This window comes from Hemisphaericaspora subhashii, assembly GCF_019202705.1.
Source record: "Hemisphaericaspora subhashii strain CBS 10753 chromosome Unknown scaffold4, whole genome shotgun sequence".
Taxonomy (NCBI): Eukaryota; Fungi; Ascomycota; class Pichiomycetes; order Serinales; family Debaryomycetaceae; genus Hemisphaericaspora; species Hemisphaericaspora subhashii.
The window spans coordinates 222,946-239,265 of NW_026057211.1; the positions used below are offsets into that span (position 1 = coordinate 222,946).

The 16,320-nt window shown below is 35.6% G+C and overlaps 7 protein-coding genes across 7 annotated transcripts; 1 reads left to right on the top strand and 6 right to left on the bottom strand. All coding sequences in view use genetic code 12, as the record gives it.

The window, feature by feature from the left end:
• Positions 1 to 282: 282 nt before the first annotated feature.
• On the bottom strand, positions 283 to 813 carry J8A68_000878 (uncharacterized protein; the record flags this gene model as incomplete). Its single annotated transcript, XM_049410600.1, has 1 exon — positions 283 to 813. One exon carries the CDS (start codon positions 811 to 813, stop codon positions 283 to 285), a length of 531 nt encoding a protein of 176 aa, XP_049265904.1.
• Positions 814 to 2,207: 1,394 nt separating this feature from the next.
• Positions 2,208 to 2,771, bottom strand: J8A68_000879 (uncharacterized protein; the record flags this gene model as incomplete). The annotated part of the gene is made up of 1 exon (XM_049410601.1): positions 2,208 to 2,771. One exon carries the CDS (start codon positions 2,769 to 2,771, stop codon positions 2,208 to 2,210), a length of 564 nt encoding a protein of 187 aa, XP_049265905.1.
• A 1,655-nt stretch (positions 2,772 to 4,426) lies between these two features.
• J8A68_000880 (hAT family dimerization domain-containing protein) lies at positions 4,427 to 6,550 on the bottom strand (the record flags this gene model as incomplete). Its single annotated transcript, XM_049410602.1, has 1 exon — positions 4,427 to 6,550. The coding sequence occupies one exon, from the start codon at positions 6,548 to 6,550 to the stop codon at positions 4,427 to 4,429; it is 2,124 nt and encodes a 707-aa protein (XP_049265906.1).
• Positions 6,551 to 7,054: 504 nt separating this feature from the next.
• On the bottom strand, positions 7,055 to 7,705 carry J8A68_000881 (uncharacterized protein; the record flags this gene model as incomplete). Its single annotated transcript, XM_049410603.1, has 1 exon — positions 7,055 to 7,705. The coding sequence occupies one exon, from the start codon at positions 7,703 to 7,705 to the stop codon at positions 7,055 to 7,057; it is 651 nt and encodes a 216-aa protein (XP_049265907.1).
• Positions 7,706 to 8,881: 1,176 nt separating this feature from the next.
• Positions 8,882 to 10,159, bottom strand: FAD2 (Fad2p; the record flags this gene model as incomplete). The annotated part of the gene is made up of 1 exon (XM_049410604.1): positions 8,882 to 10,159. One exon carries the CDS (start codon positions 10,157 to 10,159, stop codon positions 8,882 to 8,884), a length of 1,278 nt encoding a protein of 425 aa, XP_049265908.1.
• Positions 10,160 to 13,351: 3,192 nt separating this feature from the next.
• On the top strand, positions 13,352 to 13,966 carry J8A68_000883 (uncharacterized protein; the record flags this gene model as incomplete). Its single annotated transcript, XM_049410605.1, has 2 exons — positions 13,352 to 13,589; positions 13,647 to 13,966. The coding sequence occupies 2 exons, from the start codon at positions 13,352 to 13,354 to the stop codon at positions 13,964 to 13,966; spliced, it is 558 nt and encodes a 185-aa protein (XP_049265909.1).
• An 805-nt stretch (positions 13,967 to 14,771) lies between these two features.
• SEC9 (Sec9p) lies at positions 14,772 to 16,076 on the bottom strand (the record flags this gene model as incomplete). Its single annotated transcript, XM_049410606.1, has 1 exon — positions 14,772 to 16,076. The coding sequence occupies one exon, from the start codon at positions 16,074 to 16,076 to the stop codon at positions 14,772 to 14,774; it is 1,305 nt and encodes a 434-aa protein (XP_049265910.1).
• Positions 16,077 to 16,320: the final 244 nt, after the last annotated feature.

The following is a 16,320-nucleotide window of genomic DNA, read 5'->3' on the forward strand; positions in this document are numbered from 1 at the left end:
AGCAAGAAAATCTGCTTGATTTATGACAAATTTAAAGAACACCTTTAGAGCTTCTCATAAGATGGATCACTTGTCCAATTTCTTACCAACTTTAAGTATCCAGTACTTTTAGTGCTAACTTTGGTACATTTTCAGCTTGAATGAAGGTTGTAAATCTTCCAATACCAAGAATGAGGACAAAGTGAAAGGTAGAGAAAATCCAAGAAAACAAACTGATTTCTAATTAAACTAATTAATATATATATGGACAATATTTCTCAAAGTCTATAGTAATCCGCAAACTTATAACAACGACAACGCAAACAAGGCAAGAATCGAGGCAACTCCCAAAGTGGCAGCAGAATTGGTGGAAGATGTAGTGGAACCTGTTGCAGTACTGCTAATTACATTCGCCATTGGATCGAGCACCGAGGTGTTGTTTTCTCCTTGCATAGAATTTGGAAAATCTTCAAGATCGCCATTATAGGTTTGGATCTCCTTGGCATTAACACAATAGGACAGTTTCAAACCGTCGGCATCAAACGTCGTAGTTTCGGAAAGACTTAATTCGTCACAGCCGTACATGCAATCCACCATCTTCTGATAATATTCGATTGGAAGAGCGCAGAGACATTCGAACAATTCAATTTTTTTGTCTACGTCATAGAGTAGATCTTCTGGACAGTGTTCTACTTGGATCTCCAGAGCACTATAGCAATCAAGACATGATCTTTTGGATAGACGATCGCCTTTTAAGAACGCCTTGAATGGAAAGAATTCTTCAGCAGCAGCACCGGCAATTATTGAAGCATATGTTATATTTGAGAGTTTCATCTTTGCGACTTTCTCAATAGTATTAGACTTCAAATACAACGAGACATATGTATCTTTTTTGTGTGGAATCTTGATATCTATTTATATCATAACAAATGCATCGTTCATGAATTCAAAGCCATTGGTTTGGCTGACAAATATTGCATCCATTGTTGTGACGAATTATTGTTTGTGTGAAAGAATATAGGGGTGGCGTATCCACTACTCCTAAATACCCAATAATTTAAAAAAAACTAAACCATAAGCCTTTGTTTGCATTTTAACTATTTAACGAAATTATTTTTACAAACGAGAACAACTAGAGAGTGATCTGCTTGGTTTCGGTGAGTATTTCTTCCGTTTGGACTATTGGGCATCTTGGATTATTGGGCATCTTGGGTTATTGGGTACGCCACCCCTATTTGGTTTAGAATATCAGGGATTATTAGTCATTAAATTGATCATTTAAGTTGTCGAAATTGAGGAATTATAGACTTGTACAAGATATGAAAGTTTAGAAAGTAATGACTTTTTATATTAATTTGTAGGCTTTTATGTCCTTTAATTGACTAACAGTTTAAAAATGAATCAACTGACAACAAGATTAACGAGATTGGAAAATAAATTACTTCAAATATGTAAACATTGAAAATGTGAAATATTGTAGGCGAGATAATTAGTTTTTAAGGCACCCACTTTGAAAAGTGGTGTGCCACTCAATGTTGGAGGTGAAGTTTTTATTTTGAAAAAATCAAGAACTCCACCCCACACTGTGACGACCTTCCTTGAGATCTAAGGTTGCATTGTCTTTTGACTGGGTACGCTCCATCATTGTGAAGTCGTGGTCGGATAATAAACTGCGAGTCACGAGAACTGAATTGTAATTCTTCTGATCAAGCGCAATCTCGCGCATTTTTTTTTCCAAACATCTGGATCTACTTCAATCATTTTCCAACTGGTACGATTTATTTGTTTACTTATTTGCGATGAGTAATCTCCAGAAATAGTGCATAGTAAATTTTGCGGTTTGAAAGTCTTGGCTTAGTGATCGGAGGTATACTAGACATACTAGAATGAACTCATGACTTATTGTCGTCAGTCAATGAGGGAATTCGAAATCAGAAAGACTATCTGTCTGATTTTTGAAAAATTTGAATTACATCTTCTCATAAGATGGATTTCTTGACCAATTTCTTACTAACTTAAAGTGTGAACTTCCAGTAAGCTTAATACTAACTTTGGTACAGCTTTAGCTTGAACGAAGGTTGCAAGTCTTCCAATACCAAACACGAGAACAAAGTGAAAAATAGAGAAAATCCAAGACAGCAAATTTGATGTCTAATTAAACTAATTAATATATACGAACATATGAGGTATGAATAGACAATATATTTCAAAGTTTATGGTAATTCATTTTACAACATCGACAAGGCAAACAAAACAAGAATCGAGGCAACTCCGAAAGTAGCAGCAGAATTGGTGGACGATGCAGTCATGCTAGTTGTACTGCCTGCAGTTGTCGTTGAATCAGAATCCACCACTGAGGTGTCGCTTTCTTCTTTCTGAACGGAGGTGTTGCTTTCTTCTTCCGGAACTGAGGTGTCGTTTTCTTCTTCTAGAGAATATGTAAAATCAGCAAGATCTCCAGTATAAGTTTTAATTTGCTGGGCAGCATCACAATAATACCCATTCAATTCCTCGGCGTCAAACGAGATGAGTTGATCCGAAAGATCTAAGTCTTCACAACTGGACATGCAAATTACCAATGTTTCAAAGTATTCAATTGGAAGGTCGCAAAGACATTCCAATAATTCAGCTTTTTTTTCTACGGCATATAGATCTTCTGGACATTGTTCTACTAGGAAATCTTGAGCTTCGTTGCAATCATCACAAGATCTTTTGGAGAACCACCTGAATGGAGATTCTTGGGCCAAAGCACCGGCAATTATTGAAGCAAATATTATAGTTGAGATTTTCATCTTTGAGAATTTCCGAATAGTATTAGACTTCCAAAACAACAAGATATCTACTTTTTGTGTGGATTTTTGTAACTATTTAAATGCAAACAATCGCGCTGTACGAGTTCAAACCGACTGATTTGTGCTTACGAGTACGTGATTAATATGTAAACCTAAAAGGGTAAAACATTCTAAGCGAGATAATCAATTAGGTTTAACTTTGAAAAGTTTAATAGCGTTCGATGCTGGAAGTGTTGCTTTGATTTGGAAAAATAACCCACACCCATCAATCTAAGACTACATTTTCTTTTGATTTGGGCAAATTCTAGTATTGAGAAGTCGCGGATGAGTAGTAACCTCTGACTCACGAGAACTGAGTTGTAGATCTTCTGATCAATCTAAATTTCGCGTGTCCTTTCCAAGCAACTGGATCAACTTCAATCATTTTTGTGTTGGAATTAAGGTGCAATTCTGATGTGTAACATCCCGTTAAAACCCCCCAAAACTTTAAATATTCTGCTGAAAACCTGGCTATAGGTATTTTCAGGATTTGTTATACTTGTAACCCACGTTAGTGTTTTGTTAATAAGAAATAAAGTTATAGTTTCGAAATTGCTTTATGAAACAATCATGCTTTTCTTAACTAGATATTATACTTACTTATTCGTGAATCTGGTCACTTAATAATGATAAATGTAATAGCTATATTTTTTAATTGTTGACACTCCAAATGAACGTCCAAACAAGCATGAAATATGGAATATAATGCTGTTTATAATATATCATTCATGATTAGAATTCTTAATGATTATACAAATTTTCTTATATATAATTCAAATCATTAAAATCGTGAAACAACAGAAACCAAAATCAAAGTTGTTTAAGAACGGAATGTTCATAAACTTTAATGAATAGAGTTATAATTCTCTATTAACTTAAATTATATATGTATAAATCTTTTTAGTTAGTGTATCTTCGGCTGAGTAATCTACTTCGTCATGATTTTTGAATCACAAAACCTAAATTTATGACTTTTTGGAAGTCTTGGCATAAGGATCGGAGTTATATTGCAGATAATGAAAAATGGACTGATGTCTTTTATCAACGAGGAGATTCGAAAGCAAAAAGGGCATCATCCACTATTATGAAAAATTTGAAGTATACCTTCTGATACTCTTAGAATATGGATTGATATTCCCAATTCATTTTTCCACATTCAAGACCGTGTAGCCAAATGCTAAGTTCCTAACAGTGCTTGCCGTACTTCTAGGAAGTCCAGCCTGGAATTATTTCAGCTTAGAACACAAACAAATCTGGATTGCAAGGCTATCTCATATGATGAATGTACACATTATAATAGACTTATGGCAAATGTCGAAGAAACCCAGTTAACACAACTAAACCGAATGCATTTTGACAGCATAAGAACTAATCGTAACCAGGGGTAGGAAACGAATCGAATTTTCCGAATTTCGCGCTTTTTGTATTCGCTTTTACGTTTTGCTGGAAGATTCTATTCACTCGAAGTAGCTAGCCAGTCAAATTCGATTCGTATTCGAAAAACTCGAAATACCCGAACGAATTTGGCTATTACGTGGCACAAAAATTTAATGATTTATAGATAATAGTATTAACTTAGAACTAGTTTACTTCATTAACTTTAAATACTTATATACTCAATCTTCACTTTCTCTGAAGTAAGAATCTTCTAACTCTTCCACTCCTTTTACCCCCCAACTCTTTAAAAGCATAAGATGCTTTGAATTGGTTGGCAGAAGACGGTTTCGTTGGTAGGAGATGATATTCCTAGCAATCGAAAATGTGCTTTCAACAGAAGCTGACGTAGCAGGTATGGCTAAATATCGTCTTGCCAAAATACTAAGAATAGGGTACACATCCTGTTTCACCTTCCAATAATCAAGCGCACTTGCAAACCTATCTATAGCCGGATCGATTATATATGAGGCTACCTCACTGTATTTCTTTCTCTTGAAATTGTAGAGGTTAAGGTCATTCACTTTTGGTTCAGGCTCAATCTCACCTTCTGAAATGTCAGACGACACTTCTTTCAATTCATTCTCAAGAGACTTGTATTCTCGTTCAAGTAAATACTTAATATCAACTTCTATTCCTGGGTAAAAACATAATAGCTCACCATTTAAGTAATGATTTAGTTTTGCCCTTGGGTCCAACACAATGCTTAAGTGGTAAGCTTTGAATTTGGTTAAATCTTCGAAATTCGTTACTGGAGGGAAATACTTGCATAACTTATTGATACCATTTTCAATGGAGGGGATGAGCGAATCGGAAAGAGATTCCTCGTTTGTTCGACATTTGTGAATCTGTAATTGAAGGGATTGGTACACATGAGTCATGTATAACAAGGCCTCGTTAATTGTTGTATACTTTTGGCCTTGCAAGTTGGTAGAAGGAATTTCAAAAATCTCGAGGATATCTTTGATACCAACTAACACTTCCCATTCAGTAGCACTTAGCATATCGTCTTGAAAAGATGCATCTTTGGTCGATCTTTTGACGAATTCTAAATGTTCTCTGGCCCGTAATGTCCCACGAACCATATACAACGTCGAATTCCATCTTGTTACGGAATCTAACGGAATTGTTACGGCATTACCTGAACCTTGACTTCGAACAGACCTCTCAAATAGCTGTTTGATCTCCTTCTTTCCGCGCACAGCAATAACAATATTCTTAACTCGCTTAAGAATATCGCGCGCAGGCACACCCAATTTGTCAAGAATAGCCTTAGCGACGAGGTTTAAAATATTAGCATTGCATCTAATATCATTCTGAAAATCCAGCATAGCTGAGTTAAAGTACCTATGGCTAAAGCACAGCAAACATTTGTCATTGTTACTTGCATTATCTCTAGTTATGCTAAAGATGCTCCCAATCTTTAAAGACAGAAACTGCTCTAGTACCAACATAAGCTGGTCACAAATATATGCTCCGGTATGAGGATCCTGCAAAACTTCCAAACCAATAAGTCTGTAATTCAATTGGAAATTTTGGTCAATATAAGAAAGAATCACTCCTAAATAGTCCGTTCTTGAGACGCCCGAAGTCCAGATATCCAAGGACAATGAGAAACAACCATGAGATTTCACATTCTGCTCTAATTCAAAGTTCATTTTTGGAAATTGTTCATTAAACTTTTCCCTCAAAATTTTCTCAATCTTCGAATGGTGCAAGGATGGTAACGTTGTAGGTTCACACATCAGTATATACCCTAAAGCATCTTTGACTTCCGGTGTTTCAAAAAAATCGAACGGTAAATTTTTTTTAACTAGCATCCTGATCATTTTTTCATTATACAAATTCTCATTGAAGTTAATTCTTGCTCGTTTTTGATTTCTTTCGAAAAACTCTGCAATAGGACGCTTTGAAGGTGATGGCGGAGTTTCTCTGCTAGTGCCTGGTAAAAACTTTGCAGTAGTGTCGCAAGAAGCTATCTTTCGGTGTTTTGCCCTGTAGTGCAGCTGCAAATTCTTTGTGCTAATTTTCCTTACGTCTACCGTAATAGTATAGGGGCAATTGTTGCAACTTAGTAGAACTTGCCTTTCCTTTTTGCAATCAATGGGTAGCAATGTTCGAGTAAACAACTTTTTCTCAAAGACGTAAGCCTTCGAATCTTTTAGCTTATAACTTTCCTGGTTCTCTTTTGCATAACTAAAATTTCCTGGTTCAGAGGCAGAATTAGCAACAATTGCGACTGAATTATCAGATTCGGTAGCTGGTTCTTGGGAGGGCTGACGTTGGTCGTTTAAGGACAACAGCATTGTTAATATTGTAGTGAATATCAATCAGGTTTATGGGAAAAGAGCATAATTATCTTATTCATAGTGTGTTGCAGAACGCAACAATTGAAAATCACGCAAAAAATATTGAACACGCGTGTCTTTTTTTTTTTTTTTACAAAAAATGGTTCAAACTTTATTAAACTATAAAAAGTTAACCTTATATACACTCATATATACGGAATAAAGCAAACCCGCTAAAAACGCAAAATTGTAACCTTACATTAAAAATGCATTTTACCTTTCTCATTAACGTGATATTTCTTCTCTTCTCTCTCTCTTTTTTTTTTGTTTTTTGGTTTTTCATAATAATATAATTCTTAGTAGTGTTCTAAACCTATTTGAAAATAGCTATGTCTCTTGTCATCTCCCTATAGTTGTTTTTATTTTTTTTTTTTATTTTTATTTTTTTTTTTTTCTTTTCTATATTTATTGATTTATTTTATTTTAATATTTAAATTGTATACTTTGAGCGATAAAATCAATTTATTCTTTAGCTTGTTGGACCCACGCTTTTAGCTGGCTCCGTGTGAGTGGTATGATTTGATTTTCCTGGTATCGTCGATGTATTCTTAGTTGAAACACAATTTTGAGGAAACTGTTAGTTTGTTTGTATAGTTGCATGTGTATGGGATCTGGAGCCATGATGTATTTCCATTGGATCTGCCCTGTGAATCCAACGAGCAGCCAGATTTGTTGAGTGATTTCACATTCTCTGTACACATGTTCTACTTCTTCAGGTTTACCTTGATTGAGGCAAAGTATGCAATATGGGACTTCCGTATATGATGTGCTGATGTTTTGGGTGTCGTTGTAGATGTTATTCCTTAATCCTAAGTTGAATAACCAAATTTCATCTACATTTTCTGGATCTTCTAGACGTAATTTATTGAGATTCTTCCAGAATTTTTTAATCTGTGAATCATCAAGTTCAAATTGAGCTTGCCACCTCTCCAGGAAATGAAGCTTTTGGAACGTCTTTTGCATTTTTTTACTTATGTGCTGCAACGTTGTTTTTTGTAATGGTTTTTCCTCAATTCTATCAGTAAGGTTTGGAAGATACCAATCTGTGATTGGCTGTACCTTGACCAAACAAGTTTGACAATTGCTTGGATTTCTGTATGCAATAATACCCATATTTGTATGACGCGTTTTAAATTGCAATCGTCCAATGAGATTTATTCAAGACAGGATTAAAAGCTCTTTTTTCTGATTTGTTTTCAGAATACGCAGAAATTTATGTTTTAATTATTGTGGCGAACTACATACATTTTGAAAAGCGAATTTTTCGAATCGACCTTCACAGCACCCAATTCACCCCATTCACCCGTACAAGCATCTCCATTCATTCGAGTGGAGTTTTCCCAAAGCCATATTCGAAAAAATTCGGGTGAATGAATAGGATTCGGAAAAAAAACCGAATAGCTTCCTACCCCTGATCGTAACCAACAAAGAACCCATTGACTAGGCCTTCCAGGTCAAAGCTATAAGTTGTAATTATCATTAGAAGGACACTAGTTCTATCTCGTATACTATTTCAATGAAACAATAAATAGCAGCATTCCTATCGATTTATTAGATTCCCCCGATTCAAAATCCTTATTTGTCCGCACAGCAAAAGCACCTCTTTACCATTTGAAGTAGATGCAAAAAGCAATAAAAGCAATAATGAGCAGAGCTCCGAGAACCCCAGATTTTGAAGATTCTTGGGTCAAAAAGAAATTAGGAGCAACGGTCGGCTTTGTAACTTCTGGTTGAAGAATCGTGCAAGTTTTTTTTTGCAGCCACAAATGCTCTTATCTAGAGGTGCTTCAACTCCAAGGTGTCATCACCTTCTAAACAGGAAATCAAACTTTTAAGATGCGTTTTGTTTGCTTCGAATTACTAGTTGAATGAATCAATAGTTAGCGTATCCTCAGATTTCTTAAACTACATTTTCAGAAACCATCAACCTTTTTGGTTGCAAAAAAAAAGCACACAAGTAAAACATGTCAACCACGTTTGTTCTCTATGGAGAATACAACACGCCTTACCTGGATAATCCATTCGACTTTGTTATGATCCACAGATGATTGATTGAAGAAAGTCGTACTTCTTATTCATCATGAGATCCCAATTTGTAATATAATTGGTAGATCTTTGTTTTTGTGACAATCAAAACAGACAAATAAAATAAAATGAATTGGTTGCCATTTGACATACCAAAAGCAGAGACATAAAGCTCTTGTTTAAGTTATAATAATTGTATATCTAAAAACTATATAATATATATATGTACATATATATATATCTAATTACAGGGGCGTTAAAATTCTAGTGAGTCTTCTTTTTTGGATCAACTCCAAATCCATTTAAATTTCTATACATTAAAACCCCATTATCACCATCAACATATTGACACCATCTACCAGATTTCCATAAAGAAACCCACATATTTTCATCAGAATATTGATAATGTTCACCCATAACCTTCTTAATGGCTTCACTTGCTTCTCTTGCATTATAAAATGGAATACGAGAAACATAATGATGTAACACGTGGGTTTCAATAATATCATGGAAAATATGTTTACCAACAAAACCAAATTCACGATCAATGGTTGCGGCCGCACCACGAGCAAAATTCCATTGATGAGCTTCGTAATGAGGCATCTTTGGGTCGGAATGTTGTAAGAAAGTGATAAACACTAACCAATGATTGACTAAAAAGTATGGAATGAGGTAATTAACGGTAATGTTAAATAAACCAAACGTTTGATACCAATTGTATAAAACGGTAGATTGGATTAAAAGACCAATATCAGATAAAATAACAAACCAATAATCCTTCTTATCAAAAATTGGAGAATTTGGATTGAAATGACTAACAGCAAATTTATTATAACCGGGATATTTTTGACCAGAAACATTTGCAATCAAATAAGAAATCCAACCAAAAGTTTGTTGGAAGATTAATTGTAATAAAGTATAAATTGGAGAATCACCAACGATATCTTCTAAATCATGAGCACCTCTAGCTTGCAAGAATTGGTCCTTTGTTTTTGGAACAAAAACCATATCTCTTGTAATATGACCAGTTGCTTTATGATGTTTACCATGAGAAAATTTCCAAGAAAAGTAAGGAACTAATAAATAAGAATGTAAAACCCAACCAGTTAAATCATTAACCCAACCATAATCAGAAAAGGCTTGATGACCACATTCATGAGCCATAACCCAAATACCAGTACCAAATAACCCTTGACACCAAATATAAGCAGCCCAAGCAATACCTCTTAAATATACATTTGGTAATAATTGAATATAATTATTGGCAATAAAACCTAAAGTTAACATACAAAAGATATCTCTAAAGACATATGAAAATGATTGTAATAATCTACGTTCATAACAATGGGCAGGAATAGCACTCAAGATATCCTTAATACTATAATCTGGTACTTTAAAAGTATTACCATAAGTGTCAATGGCAGTTAAATTGGTATCAACTTGATGGGAAAATGAAGCGACATTTCCTTTTTTATTGACTGTGGTTTGTGATGAAGATGATCCACTAGTAGTAGCTCCTGATGATGTAGTTGCAGATGACATTTTGTGTAAAGGGGGGGATATGTCGCTTTTAGAAAGGGGAAACCAATCAGAAAAGAAGAAAAACAGAAGGAAACTCCAAACAAGAAGAAGAAGAAGGGAGAATAAAAGAAGGAATATATTACAATCATTTTATATGTTTTAACAATCTCTTTAGAAAATGGGATTTGAAAAATTTTACGATTTATTTTTTTTTTTTTTCTCAAAAAGTTTCTTTTTTATTTTTTTATTTTTGTTGGATTTATTTTTCTATTGTTTTTCAATTTAACCACACATTAAATTGATTTTCTTTTTTATTTAGGTTATCTATTTAACAAGTGCTAATGATTCTTATAAAGGATAATATGTATGAGTTGTAACTCAATTAGGAAAAAGGCAATGGAAAATCTAAGACATAACAATTTGTCATAAGATTGCAATTAGAAAAATAGGGGGTTACATAAGTACATTTCAAGTTGCACTGTAGAGTTTATTAAAACGGTTTCTTGGTAAAAAATTAGAATTCCATTATGAGAGGGATGTGCATTTACTGCTACATGTAGTTTGGAATAAATTCTCTACTACAAAACGGCCCAATAAGAATTAAGGATATTCCCCTTTTCTTTTTTGTAGTTAGCTAGCAAATGAAACGACCCATCACCATACTACAACTAATAGAAAAAGATAGAGATAAGCCGTAGTGTCAAAAAAAAAAAAGGAGACTGAACTTCCATGTGAATATTTATCAATCAAGAAAATAAATTGCATCCAATTGTGTTAATTAACTATTCACTCTTGGAATTCTATCTCGTAATTTCATTTTAAAGATTCTCTGAATACTTATACCATCTCCTTAAAGGGATCAACAAGTTTCAACTATTAATGAAACAATTCCCCTTATTGTACAACTGCCCACTATAATAATTTATAACACAAAATTGATAAGCCAACAAAATTTCCGTTTCGTCGTATAATTCACCCGTTTAGCCAAAAAAAAAAGCAACGTTTTTTTGGAGATCACGTGAATATTAAAAAATAAAATTTAACGAATCAGATTGACATAATTGGTAAGAGGTACACTACCATTACTATATCTTATCATTAACATCTGGAGTCATACTGCAAGGTCAAAATGTTCAACCTCATGCTTATAGATTAGTTCCAGGAAATGTAGTACTCTTCAATCGTGTCCAGCATGGTATAGATATGCTGTGTTTTCCTTTCGAATGTTTTATAGTTAACCTTTACCTTTCAAAGACATATGTCAGAAAAAGCCAATTTATGGTTCGATTTTCGGAAACTTGAAGTTGCCGAGGCTATACAAATGTACGTCTAGGCGATGTTTAATTAAGTTTGAACCGTTTCCAATGTGCTTGCAAAATGTTAGGCGTCGATCCCCGGTATTGTTCTAGACCAAAAAACAGTTTAAAAGTGGGTTTGTTGGATGTGCAATATCTTCTGAGCTACTGAGATACTGTTGTATACTCACTACGGTGTATATTTTACAAGAGACTGGACAACGAGTAGAGGTCGTTTTCATTAAACATGCACCGTGTTATTCCCGCTACTGGCCCGGGGCCCTTATCCTAGTTGTCGCCGCCCTTTCGCTCCTGGCTCTTATTTTGCTCCATTTTTGCCTTACTTAAACAAGAATTCTTCCTGGTTGTCCCCGCTCTACAGAAAAGCTTTACAACTTTTCCCAAACTCGGTTAAACGAAATTTGTGTAGAAGCATTAGTTGAAGCAGTCCACGAGATGTCCATCCTACTTGTAGGAGGGGGACACTCGTACTATCCTTGATGCATTTAGCCGTTGTTACAATGCACTCGTGTTGATATTTCCAAGCTTGAACATGCTCAGATTCCTGGTGAAATCCCACATCCCACAGTACCATGATTCTATTGACGTTGCTATATCCGCTTTACCCTATTGGGAAGAATAGTGGTTGGGATCTGCTATCACCTCCGCTATTTTCCAAGGTTTACGAATATTTAGGTTGTAACTTTCCTGCATTAAATTCCTCGTTTGGTTCCCCCATACCCCGCCATTCGTCGTTTACAGTCATCCACACTTTAAAATCTCCAAGTCGATGTAGATGGAATAAACGACGTCATCGCAGCCATTGCCTACAACACTCAGAATGTTTCTTCCACTTAGACATCATTGTTGAGACGTAGTTCCAGAAAATCCCTTGGCACAGCAAAGCGGGGCTTTGGTTTCTTACTTGTAATGCTGTTCTCTTTCCATCGTCTACCTTTTTGGTTGGTATCCAAAATTCTTTCAGCTATTCGGTATGTGTTCTCTTTCTGTGCTTCATCCTTCGTTGCTCCAGCAATATATAGATCCCATGGTTTGGATTTCCTTCTCATGAAGCTATTCTCACTTTCTTGGTTCCACAGCCTCACTTCCATGTTTTCAACCCCTTTGGTATTGCATCAAAGTTTGTTACAGGCTGCTGAAAATCAAAATTGGGAACATGGTGCTGCATAGATAACAATTGTAACATCGGCGGCCCCTCAGACAGGTGCAATAGAATATTTCGGATTGCATTGCACTTAACAAACAATAGCAAACAGGCTTTCAAAAAGGACGAGCAGTATTAGCGGATACTCTCCGACTCCGGTGGACAACTCTGATGAACTGATGACTGGCGATAACAAAACAACAGCTAACACTATACCGACATGCTAACCAATAACAATTAGTTCAAAAATCTGACACACAATTCTTCGATCAACCAATAGCAAGCAACAAATCTACAACCGTGGAACCTATTATACTTGCAGTCTCACGTTGTAAAGCGTTATACAGTGCTCATTAACTCGACCAGCATAGCCAACAAGCACAAACTCCCATACTCTACTAGGTACACAGTCTCGTGACATTGCTGCTAGCACTGGAAACAAGCACCTAACTTCATCAATTTAGCTCCTTCAGCATCTGACCATCTAACTTTCATAACTTCAATATCCATTGGGACCGGATCAAACGGACCTGACACCGCATTAACACTTCTAGGGAAGTAACCAGATGCGACCCGTTATGATCATAACGACACATCTTGTATTGGTACAAGAGAAGCATGCTAACCAACCAAAACAGACATATGTCCTTAACCCGCTTCAATAAAAAATTATCCACGGGTTTGGTGATCGAATGTTGTCAGCTTCGCAAAGACCGAAACTGATTTTCTTCGTAGCCTTATCTAAGAAAACTAATGTATTCCTCGATCCAGACAGGTGGTATATTGCTTTCTGCTGATAGGAACCTATCAAGAACTCCTCTTGGTACATTGTTCCGTTCTAGTGACATCCAAGAGGAAGTTAATCCGATTGCTTTTGGTATTAACAACCGTCAAGGTAGCAGCCATAGGGGTTTCCGACAAAGATCAGCACTAGAACCAACAGCATTAGCAGAAGCATCAGCATTAGCACGAGCAGCAGCAGCAATAGCATGTTCTCTAGCAGCAAGTTGAGCTCTTGTGAGAAGATTTGCTGATGGCGCATTTAAAGACAATCAGTGGTATTTGAAGGCACACGTCAAGACTATTGATACTATTCCTACGGTTACTTTGCCTCAACCTTTGGCTAATGGCGATGCTAATCATTTTGGAAACAAAGGCAAAGCTAAAACAACCAAAACAAACACCCAAACTAGCAGTGATCAGTCTAAATTATCTGATTCCTCTAACAACAAATTTGGAAAACGGAAGTCAGCTGGTAACCATGATGATTCGAAAGCTAAGAAGCAACAACACTTCTGCAAGTTCCATAAACGTTATGTTTTGCACACACTTCTGATGAGTGTAAAACGAGGAACTCTGATAAGCTGAATTCGCTGAAGGATGAAACTGACATAACTAAGGGATAAGACTCTTCTGATTCAAATAATTAGTTGAACCCGGCCCTGAAGACTTTAAACTATGAGTAACGTTTGCTGCCATCAATCTTGATGTTCATTGGAGGTCCCGTTGCTCCTCGGCTCGATGGTGAGCCTACTGTGAAACCGTCGCGCACGAAGCTCTTCCTCCGTAATGATTATCCCTGTCACCCAATCCTGTTCCTACTGCTTTTGTTATTAACATTTTTCCTTATTTGATTAGATACGGCCTTAAATAGTTACTTGAATTAAAATTGATTCCATTGAAAGATATACAAAACTAAAACAAAGTAAGGAGATAAAAAGATTTTATTTATATTTATGCCAAGAACCTTACCATCTACTTTCTGAGGAGAGAATCTCGGACATCAACAAACCGAAATTACTTAGTCTATAGCGCTTTTAATATAATATACTATTACTTCTCAAAATAATAGATCGTGGCGTGATTTCACACGTTATCGTGTTAATACGGTACAACGAATGAAAGTGTTCTATCACCAACAAACCAATAACAGCACTAATGCGAGTTCGGGAATAGCACCAACAATGAGACTTATAGACGTATTGAGATAAGATCTATTAGAGCTTATCTGAGGATTTAGAACTATGTATCTCGTATGTCCTTTCTACACTTTACATGGAATTTTCTTCAATTTGTTAGAGAGACAACAGACTATAAGCAAATTAGTTTCATTAAATTTAAAGTAGCACCGAGCCATTAATCACACATATATATATATAGATAACCATCTATCCTAACGTATATTACTCAATCTAGTATTATTCATATGGACATTAATATCCAATCTATCAGCATCATCTTCAATCTTTTTCAATCTTTGATTTTGACTTTCAACTTCTTGTCCCATGGTATTAGCCAACCCATGTAATTTTTTAGCGTATTGACCAATTTGATCCAAATTCCCGGCGATTTCTTTTTCCATTTCATCATCTTCAGAATCATTTTCAAATTGATAACGTTTAGCAGCAGCTAAATCACGTTCACCACGATATTTTTCATGTACTTCATTATTGGTGGCATTATTTGATAATCCTTGTTTGATTCTTTGTTCACTAGCATACATTTCTTGTCTATTTGTTTCCTTCAAGTATTTTTCTTGCATTTTCAGTGACTTAATTCGTTCTTCTTGTTGTCTTAATCTTGATTTCTTATTAAAGGGGTTCCCATAAGCAGGAACAAAGATTGATCGATTTAATCGATTTAATTCTTTAACTTTTTCATCGGCAATTTTGGTTTGGGTATCTGCCAATAATAAATTTTGTTCTGCATTATATAATCGTTCAGATTGTGATCCCAACATACCTAAAGTATTAGTACCGGATGCATCGGCTTCTTGGGCCATTCTTAATGTATTTCTAGTTGACTGGACTGATTCTTGTTTCACGAATCGAATATCTTGTTTTATGGCCTCAACTTCTTCATCTTCAGAATTCACTTGTTCCTGTTCTGGTAAATCGAGATCAATATCTAAATTCAAGTTTTCTCCATCATCAATTGCATTTAAGTCATCATCTTGTTCATAATTTGCAGGTAGACGGCGAACTGGGCGACGATTGGATGGATGGGCCATTTGATTTGTTGGGATTGCATTCAAGTCGAGCGATTCTGTGTCGTCCATTGCATGTCTTTGTGGTCTTCTGGCATATGGATCAGATGGTTGTCTATTATATGCTCCTTGCTGCTGTTGAGGAGGTGCGATTCTTCCTCCTCCATATGGATTACCACCTTGTCCACTTCCATAGGGATTACCGCCTTGTCCAGATCCATATGGATTATTTCCAGGTTGTCCCTGTGGTTGTTGCTGTTGTTCCAAATATGGATTCGACCCAGGAGCACTACCATGTTGTTGAGCATATGGGTTATTTACAGGAGCATAGCCTGCACGAGCCAGTGCTTTTTCTTGAGCATAATTTCTAAAAGCACCAAATTTCTCTTGTCTAACACCATTTGATTTGGTAGAAATACCAGCTCGATTAAGATCTTCTCTTAATTCAGCTTCTGTTGGTTCCTTCTTTTGGAACATTTTCTTAAGACCCATTGTTTATTTATTTGTTTATTACTTTTATTGATTAATGGAAGGGAATAAGGATTTGATTGGAAATTTATAAAAAATGGAGAAATAAATTCAAACAGTGATAAATAAAAGAATACGATTTTGGATTTCTTTTTTTTTTTTTCTGGTGCAAATTAATTAATTTTTTTGTCAGTTAATTTTAGATTTGACACTTGTCACAGGACTGACTACATTCCGACCAAATACTTAAGAATGTGTAAGTTCTGCG